The sequence below is a fragment of the Zosterops lateralis genome, assembly GCF_965231275.1.
Source record: "Zosterops lateralis genome assembly, chromosome: 18".
In the NCBI taxonomy this organism is placed as follows: domain Eukaryota; kingdom Metazoa; phylum Chordata; class Aves; order Passeriformes; family Zosteropidae; genus Zosterops; species Zosterops lateralis.
The window spans coordinates 7,794,891-7,814,677 of record NC_139778.1 but is presented as its reverse complement, the minus strand read 5'-3'; the positions used below and the strand labels follow the sequence as shown (position 1 = coordinate 7,814,677).

Below are 19,787 nucleotides of genomic sequence, written 5' to 3'. Positions count from 1 at the left end.
CTCGATCTCCCCTGTCTCAGCTTGAGGCCGTGTCCCCTGGTCCTCTGTGGGTGCAGCAGAAGAGCCCCATCCCCACCTCACTACAACATATCAGGTCCCCCCAGTCCTGCCTTTGTGCCTCTGTTTGTCCTCCCCATGGTTGTGCTTTATTGCCCAACCAGAAATGCCTTCCCCTCATATTTTTATTTTGTCATTATCTGTTTGACTGTTTCCCCTGGAGCAGTTCTAAGAAGAGTGGCTGCCATTAGAACCTACAGGTTTTTCCACTCTCACAACAGTACAGTGAGCAATGATGCAAATCCATACAGCAGATACAAAATTTATTGGATTCTAGGGTCTTGGTATCTTGAAAAAACACTGGAAAAAGCACATACTGCATCCAGTTGGGTAACACTCAGGTTTCCAAGGAAATTCCTCACTTTCCTCATGTAAGACGCAATGATGAACTCCGACTACCTATTTTATATGTTATAATTGAAGGGATGCATTTCATGCCCTACAAATTGCTGGTACCTCGTGTTCAGCACAGCACTGCCCAGAAGAGCTCTGGACATTCCTCAAGGCCAAAACTACCTGTTTGCAGTGACATTTGCTAACCTAAATCCTTACTTAACACTATGCTTAATATGCTTTACAATCCTGTTTTCTACTAACATGTCCTGAGAGGACGGGGAATTATGTTGGGTTTTGTTTGTATGGTTCTGTTAATTTGGTAGAAGACTCTGCTGTGTTTCTCAACAGTCATAATTTGGCTTTGCTAGAGTTAAACCCCAGTAGAAAGTACTTCTCTGCTGGAGCAAAGTTAGACAGAATTTTTGTCAAAGGGGCCCCTCTGCAGCTGCCTCTGAGATTAACAGTACTGGGCAGTTGTTTCTTTTAAAAAACAATACTTTACCTTGGGCACCAAAAACCTTTGCTTGCCATGCTAAATATGAGGGGATAAGCTTTATTTTCACAAGTTTAAAATACCCAGTGTAGCTCTGAAGCCTGAGGTGGAAAAAAAGACCTTCTATTTTCTTTCCCTCAGGAAAAGAGTTATGCAGAGAATGTGTGTGAGCAGATAATGGACTAATTCAAACCTTCAGACCAGATGTCTTCAGAATCATACTATCATTGAAATTAAAGCAGAAACAAACACTTGTGACTGACGTAGCTCCTTCAAATAGTCAAATGCCTCAGTCAGGGTTGCTCATTTTGAAACAGGCTGAGAGAAAGCGGAATCAAAATGAAGAAGTTGCTTTTGTTTGTCTCCTTTTTGGTCCTGCTGATCACTGTTACAGGTAGGAGTTTATATCAAGAAACCTGCATATGTGTGTAGAGCTGAAGAACTTTGTCAACCTTCTATTTTAGTATTCATTATTCATATATTTTCACATATTTAAGTTTTAACACTCAACTGTTTTTATATTGCAGGCTTTCCTTGATGTGATTTTTAACAATCACGATGTTGTATTTGATATTTAACTCTCTGCATTACCACACTGCAGTCATTTGTTGTAACCCCCAAAATTTTAGTTTTACTTGCTTACTATTTTAATATTATTTTACCAAGGTCCTGCAAGTGGAATGTTCAATGCAATCTCTTCTTTGAAATGTATCTAACCCATTATTGAAAAAAAAAAATCCTATAAAGCAACACAAAAAAGAACAAAGAGTTGGACCAGCAACCAGTGGTTCGATAGTGCTGTTATATTTGCTTACTTTATAGTAACATGAATATGTGGGCATTGCTTTATACTAGTGGAACAAGAGAAAACACAATTATAAACATGGTTTAAAATTCCACTTCTGTCTCTTGGAATGCAATACCCCCTGGGAAGGGGCAGTAATGAAAGAACACTTTCTGTATAGGAAAAAAAAATCAGGTTTGGAGATATTTCATTTGACAACAGTTAGATAAAATACTAACTTTTTGATAATTTCAGAACTAATTGCTGTTGTTCTCTCTTCAGACACTTCACCAATTTTGTCTGAAAAAGATGCCAAACAGATGCTGAGGACTCGTCGTGAAGACAGACCAAGAAAAGCTGGTTTTCCTGATGAACCAATGAGGGTGATCTGTGACATTTACTATTAAATTACATTAACTAAAAAAGCCCAACACCAAATCCCCCTAAAAACATTGTTGCTTAGTATTAAATTTCTATTGCTTCCAGGCAATATGTTATGAATATCACCCTTTAAAGCACCTGAGTTCTTCCATGAAGTATTAAAAAAACCCCTTTTAAATTCTTTCAATTACAGGTAAAAGCATTCTGTAAGTGCTGAGTATTGCTCTGAAAATGTTCGCTTGCAGAATTAGGAGATTATTTATCATGACTCAAAAATACTGATCAAATTATTGAGAAGAAAGTGTCATTTCATTTATAGAGATGTGGATTTCATCAGCCTGTTCCTGAAAAACTGAGTAACAGGAAATATCTTCTGCTTCCAGTACATTTTGCACTGCAGGTAGTGAGGCGATGGAGGTGTCAGTGGTCAGGGTGGAGACTGAGGTAGTTCTCAACCAGCTTTAAAAATCACTTACTTTCATTGACTTATTTATGGATGCTACAGATAGGATGGGTTTTTATGATATTGTAAGAGTTTTTAGTTCCTGACTTAATGCAACAGCTTTGGGCTTGCATGGAATATCTATATTTATTTCTTTCTAAACCTTGTTACAACAACAGATAAAGTAAAAGAGTTTAGAGCCTTCTGTTTTCTGTACTTTGACAAGACCTTACACATAATCCTGCACTTCTCAAGGGTACTTAAGATATTTTAAAACTACTGCCTATTTCTTTCCAAATTAAATAAACTGAGCTAAAATTACCTGGTTCCGAAGAGGCAAAGCCCAGAGAAGCCAGGAGCACACAAGGGATTGTGTGTGTGTGTGTGTGTGACAAGCACAGGGCTCAGTTCAGCAAGGTGCTGAACACTTCTGGACTCCACAGGACAAGAGGAGCAATAAGTGCCTTGCAGGATTGTAGAAAGAGCTCCTGGTTTTCCCTTTCCAGTGGGTAATGTGTACCAGCCAAAAAGAATCCACCTGCCAAACACTGGGTGCACACACAGTTTGTCAAAGGGAGCACCACGACAAACCAAAGCTGTCACAAGGATATTGCTCCGTGCTGGTTGACAGCCTTGTACACTGAAAATGACACAACACAGCCAAAAATCAGAAGGCTGCACTGCTGCCTACAACAGGACTGGGTTGGTTTCTGAGTTATTAAATGAGCCTTGTAGTTTTTGCAAATTAGTGGGAATACAGCTCTCATCTCTGCTCATGCTTAATATGATTAAGGTTATGTGGTAAATATAACAAATATTGAATACAGAGTAAGTGAAGCAGCAGAACAGTTGGACTGAGGTAATTCCTGTATGGCAAGAAGTTACATGCATGCATACAAGGTTTAGTCTATGGCTTAGTTTTAGGTGGTCCTTGAGGAGCAGGGAGTGCTGGGCTTGGTGATCCTTATGAATTCTATGACTGTGTAGGGAGGGGAGGGATTCAGGGCTAAAGAAATGTTGGATTTCTGACTCTGCTGCTCTGTCCTTGCCACTTTCTCTCCTACCACAATTGGGAGCAAACACTTTTTGAGAAATTCCTACCTTCTTATATTTATTTTCTTTTATTTTTTTATCTAGAAAGCAAAGCTGACCCTCTGTAAGAAAATTCAAACATAAGAATATTTGTTTTGCTCCCTAAATGTCAAAGTTTTCAGTAGAAAAGGAAACATCTTCTAATGGGAAAAACAACCCTCATTGCCCTGTGGAACGTGGAGATTTTCCATGTGAATGACGGTGCATGGCTGCTGCATCCCTGTGCACACAGCTTGTGCACATGGACTCAAGGAGAAAAACTGATTTTGTATGGATGCTTTGTAGCAGAATTAGATGAATGCTGGGATGAACCCACCTCTCTTCATCTGTTTTAAGCAAAAGCTGTTTGTACTGGGCCAGATCATGCTGAGGTGGGGAATGTAATTTGCAATTCTTTGTGACACTCTTTGACTTCCACAGGGCTGCTTGAGTCAAAAACCTGTTCAGTTACAGACAGAAAGAGTACCCTCTTTGATTATTAAAAGAAAAAGTAATTTATGTTATCAGCATGTTTTAAACTTGCTTTGATTGAGATCCTGCTTTTGATAATGTGGCATCTTCTCAGTCACACAGGTCTGTTCCCTGCCAGTTCCTAAGGCAGTCTCTCCCCAGAGATGTGAGCCAAGTCTCTCAGTGCTGTGAGGAGAGAAAGCCCAGTGCAAGGCAGGATCCTGATGCTGGAATACTTGGCCAGTGCAAAGGGTTTGGGCTACAGCTTTCATTCCAACAGTGCCCACTGTCCAAAGCAATGGGAGATTATTCTGAATAAATGTATCTGCTATTCACAAAGCCTGTGAGCCCCTAGGACTGGGACATTTTAAGAGTAAATTTTGTCCCTGATGGAGATCAAGTTTTTGGTACACAGCCCACTTTACTTTGATAAATTTGTTGCTGAGACCAAAGCCTCTCTCTATAAATTGATGTGGGAAATTCACATTATTTTATTTAAGAGCAGTCAGCACAGATGTGTGTTACTGACTAGAACCCTTCAGTCCTGCCATATGATCCTGCAAGGGGTTAATGTTCTTTAAGCAGCAGGAGTCAGTTTTCAAAAGGGGCTATAACAGACCTATTTGTGAGAATCCTTTGTACCCTCAGGCCCAACAAAGACTTCTGTGTCAACATGCAAATAAGAAATGTGTATACAGAATTCCTAATTTATGAATATTGTTGTTAATTCTTGCTCAACACCTTTACTGATCTGGAGATGATGTCATTCATTAAATATTGCTAGTCTGGGGCAAGCTGACTAGCAACACCATTTCACTATATTTGATTATTTTAAGGGATTAATGAATGGCTCTTACATCAGCTGTAAAATTATCCTGAGTCCCTGGCCTGACATTAACATTGAGTGATTACACAATTAAATTACTTTTTTTTTTTTTCTTTAAATAGGAGTATATGCTTCACCTCCAGCGCTTGGAGCAGAGATCAGAAGAACAATTCCTTGAACACTGGTTGAATCCTCATTGCCTCCCACACTGCAACAGGGATCTGGTGCATCCAATCTAATGGGTTTGCCTACCCTGCAACTGGTACATATACATATATATATATATATTTTTTTTTTTTTCTTCTACAGTGCATATTTTTTCTCCATAGTGAAAGGCAGAGCCACACAGTGGGAGAGAAGGGAATAACCAAAGTCTGGGGAAACACCTTGTGCTGAAAGGTGTCAGGCAGCTGGGCAGGGAACAAGTGTCTCAGGCATCAGCACTGTCACTCTGTTCTCGTCACTTTAATAGAACTGGTAATGCATTTCTCTGCTATGTGGGTGTAAGCTGGTGACTGCAGAACATTCTTATTAATGTGGTTTCAAGTCACTCCTGTTTCCCTCATGTCTACTTGTGTTCTTTTTCTTTCTATTTGATTCTTGTACTTGTTCACTTAGCTGTCAGTGGGAGTGGGGCAGGATTAAACTCAGTTAAAGATTAAACTCATCCTGGAGACATTCAGGATGCAGTCTGACCTGCAAGAAGGGTTTTTAAACAGACCTGAAATTTGTCAACTGAAATAAGTTTGAATCATCACCATAATAGTGAAGCTATATCACTCCCAGTTAACTTCTTAATATAAAAGTTGCAGATTTAGCTTCCTATTTTCAAAAGCTTTTAAGCAGCAAAATGCAGAGGTGGTATCTGTAACGGCTGATCTGTTTCAAAAGAGAGAAAGTTCAACTGCTTAAAATTCTTTCATCTATTTGTACATCTCTGAATACCTTTGAAAATTGGGACATTATAGCAGATTTCAGTGGGGCTCTATTAATCCTCAATAAGCCAAAGGTCTGAAACTCATTTGAAAACAAAAACATAACATTCCCAAACTTCAGCCTTAGGAGGTAAGTTGGCAATTTTCAAAAAAAGTCCTCCAGATGAGACACAGTTGAAGGCTGGCTCACCTAGCTACAGGATTTCTTCCCAACAGCTGCTCCCAGGCCACTGTGAAGAATTAATGTTAGGAAAGTGTTTAAATGATTTGAAGCCCTTAAGGTGTTATTAGTATGGCCAATGTCAGCATGGATTTTGATATTCTGTTTGGTGGTTTTTTTTTTTTTTTTTTTTTTTTTTTTTTTTTTTTTTTTTTTTTTTTTCCTTGCAGATCTCCACATGGGTTTATACATGATTGTGTTAAGGAGGACAAGATTATTCCTGCATCGGCTACGTGCTCATTGTAGAGCAGAACCTCTTTGCAGTGTAGTGCAATCCTCATGGTACAGCAGAACTTCCAGCTCTAAATGGCTTGATGAATTATAGATCACCATGTATTTTCTACCAGCAATGATTGCATGCTTGAATGACTGAATTGAGGGTTTCCACAGTTCCTGAGGTATGGGCAGCTCATTAGTCCTAAGTATCCTTTTAAGGGCACAGACTGTCTGAAGCAAAAGGAACTTGGAGACAGAGGTCAAGAGAAAATGGCAGAATACCAACACGAAGAGAAGACCAGCTTTCTTGGCTTTGGAGGAATCCTTAATTACAATTTTCTAGGTTAAATAACAATATTGCATGAAGACACAACATTTATGTAACACTATGTCTTACTGCCTGATGAGTATTTAATGTATTGTTTCATAATAAAAAGCTTGACTCAATTCCATTTGCAGATGATTTTGTTCCTTTAATCTCTCATACAATATTCTGATGAAACCCACTGGAAGTGAGGCTTGGTTCTGTGAAGTACTAAGGAAACATCAGAGGACTTTCTAGGACCAGCAGCTGGGAAGCAATTATTAGTGCAGACTAATAATTGTGGCATTCCTCTGCACAATTATCCCTTTACCTTATAATTCTTCCAGGAGGGGCAAATGAATCCAGCCAATTCTGCCTGTGTGCCTTCATAACTTATACCTTGGAAAATAATATCTTCTACAGACAGATGGGAACACACATGATACCTGCAAAACAACATAAAATAATGCTTGATGGCTCTTAAATGACTGCTGTGATCTGTAATGGCAACAGAATTAGTTATGAATGGAGCAAAGTAACTTTCAGAGGTCCTCACTGCAGTCACACTTGAAGCCTGAGGACTGGGAGCAAAATAAACCACAATTTTATTAATATCTATAAGGTAACTAGTGCCACAGAGCTTTTGATAGGCTGGAATAGATCAACGGTTTTTCTGGTATATTTTCCTTCCAGTAAAACAGCTCTCCTAGATGACTCCAAGGAAATAATTTAAATCCCAAAGCATCAAAGGCTTGCTTTCCCCTACTGCCAAGATAAATCATAGATTAAATCTGGGAGTGTGAAAAAGTATAATCAGGGTGCTATTGTGTGCTTCATTCATAGCTCTCTCAAAACAGAGATCTAAATTTGAATATCTCTTTGAGTTAAAGTCATTAGGTGAAATGCTGGCTCTGTTTTTATTTGCACAATGAAAAATTCATTTGATCACAATTACGTCAACTTTCACCCTGTGAAAGTCAATTTTCAAGTACTTCTTTGCAACAAAAGAACTCCCACCTAGTTATCCTCAGTCATTTTTAAGGTAATTGGGAAGATTAAGTAGAAGGTTCTATTCAGTTCTTCTCAGTAACACTGAGTTAATCCTAAGGCAAATGTGGAATAGAGATTGTTTATTGCCTTCAAGTTTGCTTTTCCACACGAGGGCCGAAGCGAAAAGTTAAGTATTGTTAAATCTAATTAGCAAGGAGAAAACTAGAAACACATAGGAAGGTGAAGTACTTCTTGATCACTGATCCACATTCTCTCCCACTTCATCCATGATGAGCATAGTCATAAGTTTTGAGAGCAGTTGACCTGTTTTACAGGCAGTGCCTTTCCCGAGCTGAGGAGCTGCCCACTAGATGCCACTCTTTCTGCACACAACCAGGACTCAGAGCACCACATCCCTCTTCCTCCTGTTTGGTTTTTAACACCTTTTCCTAAAATGATCAGCTCAATTGATCAAAATCAAATGAAATAAAGACCTTCAGCAAATGGCTGATTTTTCCCCCTCTGGGTTGCAGACTGCTCTGACTGTGGGTATAGGTGTGGTTATGCCACAGAAAGAAATGGTTCAAAGTTCCTACAAGCACATTGTAGTGCTCTGTGGCTTTTTACTGCCTGCTATCCTCACACAGATGCTAACAGAAGATTTTGTGTGTTTGCAGAAGCTGTTCTCTCTCAGATTAGATAATTTGATCCATGTTCAGATACTCCAAATTAAGCTGCAGACTGATCAATAAGCATCACTCTTCAAGGCATGACATTATCTTCCTACATTTATTATCTTTGATAGCAGAGGAATGTATGTGTTAGGTGTACAAAGTATACTGAAAAGGCAGACTGTGACCAGAGCCAGAAATGTTGTGTCTCTCTGTAAAGAGCAGATAAATAATATATGCTCTAATTTAAATACACAACAGTTCAGTGAAAAAAAGGGAAAGGCTGGAACTTTTGAAAGCATCAACTTTTTCAGCAACGCCAAAACATTTTATCACAGACAGATAAATAGGACATGAAGTAGTTACACTAATGCCATTAAGCAATTTGGCAGTTCAACTAATTGGCTCTTTCTATCAGATTTACCTTGCAGGAAAACATGCACCAGAAGTTCTTATTTATCAAGACTGGAATTTCCAGAAAGCTCCCTGAAAGCAAGTCAGTCACTTGCTTTATTTGAAATTCACTTTCACAGTGATGAAGGTAATGGAAAATGCAACCCTAAACTTATCAGTTTGCAGTTTAGATGGTTCAGTATTTGCTTCTCAGGGAGGCTGAGCAGGTCAGCACATTCTTCCACTCGCAGTGACAGGACAGCTGCTCTGGAGCATTTCTGAAACATGAATATGAAAAAGAGTTACAAAGAACATGCCTATAACCATCTGAAATTATGATATAATGTGTATGGAAATGTTTCCCTGCAGTACTCCAGGGCTTTTTTAAAAAAAATATTTTTCTTTTCCTTTTGCAATAGTTCCAGCCCTGTTTCAATTGTCAGAATATTGTTTTGAATGAAGACTTCTGTTACTCCCAGTGAATGAGTGCATAAATAATTTCTGAAGCAGTGGAGTGAAATTAGATTGATTGAATGTGATCACTGCAGTAGGAGCCTACTTTAGATTCCCAGTGAAAATTTATTTTTTAATAACTAAAGAGATCAGAGTGGATTTTAGAAGGTTATCTGAGCCTTTTATGGTCTACAAAGAGTAGAAAATCTTGTGAGAACTATGTATCTTGAGATTTCTGGTGTGTGATTAGAAATGCTGAGTGATCTGTCTCCTAACTGGCATTTTAATCCTTTTTCAAGTCTGGGGGTAGAGATGTGCACTAAAATGAAAAACAGTAAAAAGCAGAAGAGGTTCAATGAACTCTGAGGTATTAAAACTCTCCTTATTCTATAAAAGCAGCAGGGTGGCTCAGTGTTGGCTCAACATGAAACCAAAAGTTTGGAGCACTAGTGTTATTCCAAATCTGAAGCTCATCTTCTTTTTTTTTTTTTTTTTTTTTTTTTTTTTTTCAGTAAGAGATGATTAGTTGAAGTGCATTTCTTTTTTCCACATTTGGGGAAATTTGGATCTAAGGATCCATTTGGGCATCTCTCTATATAACACAAGCATCATGCACACACATTTATTAAATTGAGTGAGCCAACCTTAAATACAGGAGATCTTAGACTAAAGTGAGGCAGAACATTGTTTCATTTTGTATTATGTATTTGCCAGAATAAACAGCAACTATTGACTGATTTCAAGAAATGAATTCAGCAAAATACTTCAGATGTTCAGAATGTACCTGGCTTAGAGATTTGCTAAGAACCTTTGGTGTGACTCTGAATATGTGCCTGTAGTGCCCATAAAATTAAGACCAGTCCTCAAAATGGACTGCAATATCTGGTCCACAGCATTTCTCCGGTCCAAATATCAACAGAACTCAATATTCCATCAGTGCAGGATGTATTTCTATTGACCTGCCATACCCTGTATAGGATTAGTTCCAGCATCAGTAATAAACTCCTGTGCTTCTATTGCCAAAATATGGTTTATAAGCACATAAGTAATTAGCAGAGACTTTTTTTCTTTTTCCCCTGGCAAATACTTTGATTAAGTTTCTGACAGTGGATTTCAGAGTGTCCTAAACAGAGGGCATTGCTGTAACTCTGGCTGGGATCCATCCCAAGGAGCATGGATGATGAACTGACTGGGCTAACTAAGGGCTGCAGCATTATTTACATCCCCAGACTGCCGAAACATCCTCAGTTCTGCTTAGGAATCATCCTGCACAGTCTGAACTTCATGGCTACCAAGGGCTAGGAGGATGCTACTTCCATCAATTCACTATTTCCTGTTTACCAGGGGTGACAAATGTTCAAACCACATAGCTAATTTATTCCCAAACTTTTAATTCTGCTCCATCTTTGCTGCTGAATCCACAAGCCACGCTCCCACATGAACAGGTCTGATGGACACATCTCTGCCCAAAAGGATTTGCCTGAGCAGAGGGAGAAGTGGATTCCAGCTCTAGGTTGCACAGAGTAAATCACCAGCACAGATAGAGAAGCTCAGGGATAACAGAAACACCAAAACATGCTTTTTTAGAACATAACTCCTTAAATTAAACTAGACAAGAAAATATATGAAATGTCAGCAAAGACACTTTTTCCTTAACTGTTGCCCCACTTTAATCCCACACATGTGTCTCATTTGTTTTCAGCTGTGCTCATCTGCTATCTCTACCCTGCAGGAGATGGATGCAGGGCATTATCAATGGAGAGGGACTACAAAAGATGCTAAGTTTTTATTAGCCTATGCACTTTTTGGTAGCTTCCTTTTATTTTTGGAATTCAGTTACAGAAGTGCCTAGTGTTCCCTCTCAAAACTCAGCTCCTGTGGCACACAAACACCTCCCCACACAACGTTGCTGTGTATTTTATAGACAAACTGACTAAAGTTGGGCTGCAATGGCTGTGTCCACCCCGTGGTGACACAGCTGGCTGGGTGTTGAAAGGAGCCGCGGTGGTTACAGAAAATCAGGGAGATCAGCATTTAGCATAATGTTATCACTCGGACATTGTTCACTTCATTTGCCTCATGAGCAGAGTTTACTGCCTGCAAACCTCACCTCCTGGTCTCTATCACATGGACAATGCAGCCATTGCCCAAATTGATTTGCATTAGGGTGGGGTACTTAGGGACAATAAATACATCACCTTGACCAGCCTAACGTTTTTAGGGTGGAATAATGGACTGCATGCTCTGAAGAAATCTGTAAATAAAGTAGCTTAATTCTGCTTAAGAGTTTGCATTTAACTCTGTAACTGTGTATTATTGTTATTTACTAAGAGTCACGCTTTCAATGGACGCTTACTCTAAAACTGAATATTTAATGCTTACAAAAATGCAAGTTTACTTTAAGAAACTGTGCATTGCTCAGTTAATGGAGACCCAGCCTCCCCAAACCCAGGAATAAGACAGGCTGCATGGATGTGGGCATGGAAAACTGCTCCAAATTTTATATAAGGAAAATAGAATCCACTGTTTTAGATGGAGTATCATAAAGTTTGATGTGCCTATTTTAAAAGCATTTGGAACAGATATTCCCTCTCTCTGACCAGACAGAAATGTCTTTCCTTCCAGCTTAAATGCCAACTCCAGGGGGAAAAAAAAAAAAAAAAAAAAGGGAATTGAACTTCCTGGCATTTTGGAGCATATTAGGCAAATCTGGAAGAAGTCTGAGTGGGAAGAAAGCTGATGGGGGTATGATGGGAGGGCACTGGGGCTGGGACAGCAGACCTTGGGCTGTGCTTTGATTGAATCAGGGGAGGCCAGCAGGGACAACAAACACAGGACTGCTTTCTGAGAGCAGACAGCTCCAGTCTATGCTCTGTGTGTGTGTAAACTGTCCCAGCTTTGCTCTTTGATCCTTCAGCTTAATTCAATCCAGGGGCAAATCAGAATGGAACTGGGAGTGTGGAGGTGCAGGTGTGCACGTTGGTTTGGGGGGATGGAGGGATGGAGACAATGGGCAATTGGTGCTGCCCTTCCCAGCACGTCCCATCCCTGCAAGTAACAAGGTGAGCTCCCAGTCCTGCCACACCTTTTCAGGGCCCAGGGCTGGCACTCAGAAGGCCTTTCCTATTTTTTTTCCTCTAAACCCAAGGGTTTATAGAAGCAGAGACTTCAGTTATGAGAGCTGATCTTTGGACTGCCAGATTGCCTTGTGACGTTGCAGACTCACAAGGTGTTTACAAGGGGCTGCACACTCCAGTACCTCACAAAGCTGCTCTGGGGCTGCCCAGCACCCCTGTCTGCTGGGCTGTCAGCCAGGCAGCCCATCCCTCAGGTTGTCAGTCCGTCTGTCAGTCCCCCAGCATTGCCTGCTCACTCCAGAAATGTGTCAGCTCATCTCATCCAGCCCTGCCTGGCTCTGCCACTGCAGAACTCTGAAACATGGAGCAGGTCTGAGCTGTTCAAACTCAGAGATGAACCCCTAGAAAGTTGCTGCTGCTGCTGCTGCCAGCCAAACCAAACCTGCCCATGGGACAAACACTTTCCACAGTGAGACTGCCAGACCCAGAGGAGCCCAAGGCAGCATAAAGTGCTTCTTTCTCCCTTGCTCTGAGGATCTCCTGGCCTGTAGTGGTGGTGCCTCAGGAATCATTGTTGGCTTGGTCCTTTCACACTGATCCAGAGCTATTGTCCTGTGCTGACCAAGAAAGATTCTCCCATCTCCTAAGAGGAGAGCAGATGAACTGACAGAGGAGGGACAGTGGATGCTGATCTGAAGGCAACTCCACTGCCTTTGTCACCTACAGGACATGTTGCTACTCTGCTGAAGTCCCAAGTTCAAGGGTCTCTGAGAAATGACCTACAAATAACAGTAGCATAGCAACCCCTGTTTTAATCCATGTAATGAAAAATGAGAGACCAACACAAGTTCTGTCTAGATAGAAGCTCCTTTTTTCTATCCCTAAAATGAGTCTCTCAGGATTACATACAAATGCCAGAAGGCTGTTGCAAAGAAAACCCAGAACACTGAGTTTGTTGGCCTTTTATGCCTCGTGCAAAACTTGACATTGTGTTGCAGCTCTTCAGTTTGGTACTGCTCTACTGCACAAACTGGGAACTGTGTATAAAAGAGAAGTGGCTATTTGAAACTAATTGGGATTTTAGTTGTGTTTCATGTATTGTGTCCACTTAGCTCCACTGTCTGTGTGTCCTTTGTGCTTTGATATATGGTAATGATACAGAAATACTGCATTGTGGGGTGGGAAGTGGCTCAGAGGAGGAGGATATAAACCAGATGTGCAACATATCCAGTATGCATTCAGTGTACCTCCTGTGACCTGTCTGGAGATGATACAAATGCAATCAGTTTTTGAGGGAAAGAAAGAGAAATTAGCTCCAAGAGCAGGGAGGGAAAACAGCAGATCAGAGCAATTCAAAAAATAAGAAATCATTTCAAGCAAGCTATCAAAAAAGCCCAACAAACCAAAACAGCAAGAAAGAGCACATGTCTTCTAAAAATTTGTCAAATAAAAAGGAAGCTAAGAACGTTTCCCTTGTGCTTTGAGTAAAACCACAAAGACAATTCTCTGCAGAAAACTCGTTTGTTTCATAGAACATCTTGTAAAATTGTGTATAATTTATCTCAGAGCAAAGTTACATAAAGCTTTAAGCCTTCCTGTCATTTTCAGTTTTATTCTCACAGTGCAAGTATTTCAAACCAGTAACAGAATGTCAGAACTCCTCATGGCAAGCTGACTATGGAGGTTCCTCCTAAAAATAAGGTCTCTCCTTGTTTCAGAACAGATTTTTTCCTCCAACAAGGGATTTTATTGGCCAGACCCTCATTTTTTGTAAGCTGGGCAGATCACTGACTCCATGGACATCACCACATAGAACTCTCCACTGTGGCAGAGGAAAAACCGTGACACACCAGTGTAACAATTCACACCCAAATCCTGCTGTTCTTTGGAATGGGCAGGTTTTGGGGGATACAATCCTAGACCCACCCCAGTACAATGAAAAGAGTGGCACAGGATGAAGCTTGTGGAGTTTAGAGTGTTTTGCACCAGATACAACTGGATTCAGAAGGTGCAACCAGTACTAATTACCACCAGCTTTGTGGTAAAACTGAAACGAGGATGGACAAATGCAAAACACTGACCTGGAAGATTTCTGTCTTTTCAGGATGATCCTACATTTTTTCTTGTTCTGTTACTGGATTTTATGCTTCACTTTTCCAGCACGTTCTGGTGTCAAGTCTTGTGCAAATGTGCCACACACAGGGGCTTTTTCCATCACAGAGTAAAGAAAAAAACCCACAGATGCTACAAAAGTTCCCATTGCTGTGGGTTTGAACCTGCCCAGCCCCAGCAGTGGATAGGGGAATTTCTCTCTTGTGGCAGAGTTTGGCAGTGGGAGTTTCCCCCTTTCTTCTCTTACCTTGGCTGCTGGTGTGGCAGGTCCCAGCAGTGGCCTCCCCGTTCCCACACAGACGGGTGGGGATGGGGTGGGCTGGGAAGGGGAGCTGAGGAATTTTGGTTTGGCACCCCTTGCACAGCAAGGCAGCCAGGAGGAGAACGTGGCTGGAGCCAAGCACAATGCAAACATGGATTGCTGCTTTTGGAAAGGAGGAAACCCAGGAGCCACAACCAAAGCACTGCTTTGCTCTTGGGACAACTCAACTGTGAGCTGCCCCTGAGTCCAACAGAACTAGGACAGTATTTCACTGAACTGAGAAATGGTCTTTGGGATGTGTCTCAGAAATGAAATGCTCATTGTTTGGATAATTTGGAAAAATACCTTGTTTTTCTTTGGTTGACTGGTCTCTGGAAAAGTTTAGGATGGCACGCACATTGTGGTAAAAGGAAAAGAAAAAAGAGAACAACAAGAAATTTGAATTAATTTGACATGCTGGGAGCAGTGCTGCTGGGGGATAGTAGACATTACAAATGGAAAAAAGGAGACAACACAGATAACTGTGTTTACTGCTAAAGAAATTCCTAGGACAAAAAGTGCTTGCAAACCTCAGTGCCTGACTGGCTACTGAGAAATGGGAAGGTGCTTATGAGAAAGAAGAAGAAGAATTGCCAAAAAATGCGAAAAGTTCACAGCCTTGCCTGGATAGTTTCATTTTTGTGGGTTGGATGCTGCTGGCCTAATCAGGCTTAATCACTCACTGTCCCTTTGGGCTGCTGCTGGAGAAGCAGTTCTTCCATTCCCTGTTCCCCTAGACACCCATCCCTGCACGCTCATACCCCAGCACAAACATTCATGTGCCTCTACTACCCCAAGAAACTGATTTTATTAAAAAAAAAAAAGTATTCAAGTAATTGAGTTGATACTCAGCTGGGTGCTGTGGTCCCACACATTGCAGAGCCAGGCAGACAGTGGTGCCAGACAAGAGTGGGTGAAGGCAGTGACTTGGTGCAGAGGAAGGGGAGAGGGGGGAAACAGCCCCTTTCAGCAGCAGCCAGATTTATGCCAGATTAAAGTGACCGTGCAACCACGACCTCGTTCAGTAGCCCCCTTTAATTTCATTTTGGGCACGTGAAGAATCAGCTTTTACTCCTCCTGAGTTAAGAACAGCACAAACAGGCTTTTATCATCCAATGGTCTCTCGTTTGCTGAACTTGTGATGTGCTCTGCCAGAATTTCTGGGAGGATCTGTGGCAATTAAAGGGAAAACCACCTAGGGACAATATCATTCCAGTGTGAGAAGGCTGGTATATGTGCAGCTACTTTAGCAGCTCTGTCTACTGTGAAAGCAAATGAATTCAAGAGCAGACAAGAACTGATATGTGAAGTCAGGAAATAAATCTGACTGCATAAATTAAAAGGATGGGAATGCAATGGATTTTGAATAGGTTCTTTCACATGACAGTGTTCTGCTGGAATCAGAGAACAGACACTGCAGGGAAAAAAAGCTCTGAAATAAATATTAGTGTTTCTCTTAACACAGAGGAGTTAAATGAAGTGGCAAATCAAAACATGCATGTGTATGCATATACATTAGTTACAGACAGAAAATGGAGACTGCAGTGGAAAGGGGTTGATGTGGAATATTCACGGGTACAGAATATGGACAAATACAGAATATGGACAAAATATTGTCTGATACAGAATATGCACAAAATATTGACTATGTGACTATGTGTTGCAAGTTTTGTACTCTCCCTAAGGTATCTTCTCTCTGGGTTACAACTGGCAGATACAGGAAGGTCTGAGTCTCCAACATGGAATTTCATCTTCCCTTAGCAATTCCCTGCATGGAGCTATGGAAAGAGTCACAAAATTGTGTGTCAGTGCTACCCTGAATCAGCTGAAATCCTGCACTTCCAGGCCCTAGGGAAGAACTGAGCTCTTCAGCCAATACCATTGCAGAAATCATAGAAGCAGAATAAATCATCATTGGGATCCAAGGTCTCCTACAGGGTGTCCAAAAGCAGCACAATGTTATTTTAGGACACTGCAATAACAACACCAATTCAATGCTGGTGATAGTAATTCCATGTCTGGCCCACAAGTGATTTATAGCTATTTATAAAACTCCTCTCCATACAACTGTGAAAGTAACCATGTCCCAGAGTATTTACAGTGAGCATTAATTTTTTTGCCATTTTCTTAAATATTTTATTAGAATTTGTATAGTTTATCTGTAGGTTCAGTGAAATGATTTAGCTTTTCTAATAATGTGTTATAATTCCTGGGTTTAATTTTGTAGGTGTTAATTTGCTATTGAGCAACTGAGTACTTTAGGCTTCGGTTGTCTTACATTAGTATAATTTCAGTGGTAACTTCTTGGGCTTGTTTTTTCACATTTACTAATTTCAATGCATCCCTGAATATTCTGAGCTGTTTTTTCTTTCAAAAATTGCATAGACCAAAACCACTAAAAAAATGAGAAAAATTTGGTTTTCTTGTTAAAACCGAATTAATGAATCATATTTTCACTGAAGTGGTACCTCTAATTCCCTATAAGCTCAATGTTTATTATTACACTGGGAAAAAAAAAGGACATTTCTGGTACTAATAGGGTTTGATTACTGCTGTTTTTTGCCCAAAAAATTACATGTGAAACATTACAATGGAATGGAATGGAATGGAAAGCTGTCTTCTCCCAGCTGGGCAGTTCTTCTCCTATTTGCTGAGGTTGGTTTCCAGTCCTTTGACTCAGAACCACTATCCATGTCTCCTGATTTTCTGCAATACTGGAAATTATTCACCCTCTGACTCTTATGAAATTTCAGCTGCCTTTGGCTGCTCCAACGGTTGCCTTGTCAGGATGCTTATTTACCTCTCATCAAAACACCACAAGTTATTTAAAACTGAAAACATTCCAGTGAGGAGTTTTGTACAAAACATCCAGACATTATAAGTGAAAAGAATGATTGAAAAGAAAAACACAAAGCTCTGCTGCAGTTTGTGTGTGTCTGCCACCAGAAAAGGCTCCAGCTCAGTCATTTCATTCAAAAGAAAATATGCAGTTTTCCTAAATACCCTCCCTGATCAGACCACCAAAGCATTAGCATCTCTCTTTTGCTCACCAGATATTTTTATGATTTTCCACAAGAAATGGCCAGGCCAGATGCTAATAACCACTCTGAGAGGATGGGAGTACATCATGTCTCCAGACACCATGAAAGTAAAATAAATCACTAGAGGAACAACATTTTATATGGCTTGTTTTTTAAATTATGTTTTGCTATAAGGAAATGATGAATAGAAGCATGGACCAAAGTAAGGAGGAAAAAGCTATTCTTGAAGCACTGCTATTATCAGAAAAAAAATCATCAGTCTTTGGAAGAGCAGCCAAGAGGTTTAAGAGCACCAGCCATGGTCTCTAGAAACCCCTTCCCTTTAACAGCAGAATGTCAACATTAGGGACTTTGCCTATACCAAGAAATAACATGCACAAATTTAACAATGAGGGCAGTTCATCACTGTGGTATCTTATCTAGGGATGAACAAGATTCCTGTTCCTTACAGTCTTTAAATCAAGACTTGGTGCATGTGTGGGTGTCACACTGAGATGTAAAGCAGAGACAGGAGCCCCCTCTGGAAATCACTGAGCTCACAGAGCAACAGGAGTCCAGCAGGAAACAGGCAGAGTAGTGCTGGTAGGGCAAATGATCCCATGCTGAGTGCAGCTGGACTGATCTCTGTCCCCATCAGCTACTTAAAACTACCCTCAATATCTTTACTCTTCCCCGTGTAGATACTCAGGTGTGTATATCTACACCTTAGTGTAGATAGAACATGGTTAAGTTTCTGTACAAAGTATTAAAGCTCAGATAAAATCTGTGGAGAGGTCCCTGGATGATGCACATGGCCTGCCAGACAGCTCCTCCTGTGCAGGTGAAATAAACCCATTTTCAGAGATAAGCCCTTTAAAACATCACTCAGCATTATGGATAAAAAATTTCTTCCTTTGGGACTGGCTGGCTCTCTGACTCCCTAGTCCTGCCTGTGAGGTTTAGGCTACATGGGGAGTCAAATATTGGGACCTGCTGGTTTGCAATGCTGTCAACATTCACTCAGAAGCAGCTCAGAAAACCAGTGATCTGCACTAACACTGGTGTTTGGTGCTTTATTCCACTGCCACTGAAAACCAGAGCATCAAACAGTGCCTGAGAAAGTTCTTTCTACCTCTATTCCCATCCCACATCTCAGAACAAACTCCTGTATCAATATCTGTTTTTATTATTAAACTGTGGATATTCCCCCAGCATTCCCAGTCTCCTAATACTTGTCCTTGGCTCCCCTTACAGACCTGCCTGGCAAACATTTCTGCCTCTGCTGCGAGGGGCTGAACCCAAAATCGTGCCTTGCTGGCACAGCAGCCATGATTGAGTGGCAACATTTCAATCCCACTTTGTGCCTGGCCACCAGAAAGCCAGGCACGCACACACACACACACACACTCTGAAAGGCTGCCCGTGCATTACCACAGTGTCTTCTATAAGAAAACATGGATTTCTGCCACCAGACAGACACAGAAACTAGTAAGCTATTCCCTGCATTCTTCTATCCCCCTGGGCACCCTGTGTAAGGGAAGCCATTGATGCTTGCCATCAGATAGACACACAGACTAGTAATAAAATACCCATGATTCACTGCATTTTTATTCCTTAGGGTGCCTCTGAAGAGGGAGCTACTGACTTCTTACTTATGTTTAAATGATTTGTGAAGGGGGAAAAAAAATCTTTTATAGCTTGTGACTTTAGCCATAGGAGAAATTCTGTGAGTTCTGTTTAGTTTGGTTTCTTGTTTGTTTGTTTGTTTTGTCTTGTTTATTTTTGTTTTGTTTCATTTCTGTTTTTGTTTCAATAGATAGCCTTTCTCTAAAGACGTATCTTTACTCTGGTTGTTTTATAGAAGCTAAAGTTTTCCCCTTTTCTTGTAATTTTAATCAGCTAAAAGTTATCTATTGGGTGAAACATCAAACTGTCCCAGTTTCTGGATTTACTCATTTCAGTGTGAGATTTTCCAGCTTGAAGAACATGACCTTTAATGCCTCAGCATTCCTAACACTGTACCCCCCTTTAGTATAAGCAATTATATCCCTAAGGTTTGTTTACAAGGCAAAAAGGTGAAGAGAAGTGGACATGCCAAGGAGTTTTCCCAAAGGCACACAGAAAATCAGGCAGAACCCGAAGTTCTCTGTATTTAGCATCACTGGACATGCTGCCTCTGAGCCCCTACCCAGCCTCTGGACAGAGCAGCCCTCTGCACATTTGCATTGTCAGGG

The 19,787-nt window shown here is 40.7% G+C and overlaps 1 protein-coding gene across 2 annotated transcripts; it reads left to right on the top strand.

Moving 5' to 3' along the window:
- The first annotated feature begins 1,180 nt into the window (after window positions 1–1,180).
- LOC310916956 (uncharacterized protein C17orf67 homolog) lies at window positions 1,181–6,605 on the top strand. 2 transcript variants are annotated; one of them, XM_083874868.1, is made up of 4 exons: window positions 1,181–1,280; window positions 1,953–2,053; window positions 4,984–5,123; window positions 6,187–6,605. In XM_083874868.1, the coding sequence occupies exons 1-3, from the start codon at window positions 1,226–1,228 to the stop codon at window positions 5,098–5,100; spliced, it is 273 nt and encodes a 90-aa protein (XP_083730994.1). In that variant the 5' UTR covers window positions 1,181–1,225; the 3' UTR covers window positions 5,101–5,123; window positions 6,187–6,605. The 2 variants fall into 2 exon arrangements, with proteins under 2 accessions (XP_083730994.1, XP_083730993.1); XM_083874867.1 differs by lacking the exon at window positions 6,187–6,605 and having other exon boundaries at window positions 4,984–5,416.
- The last annotated feature ends 13,182 nt before the right edge of the window (window positions 6,606–19,787 follow it).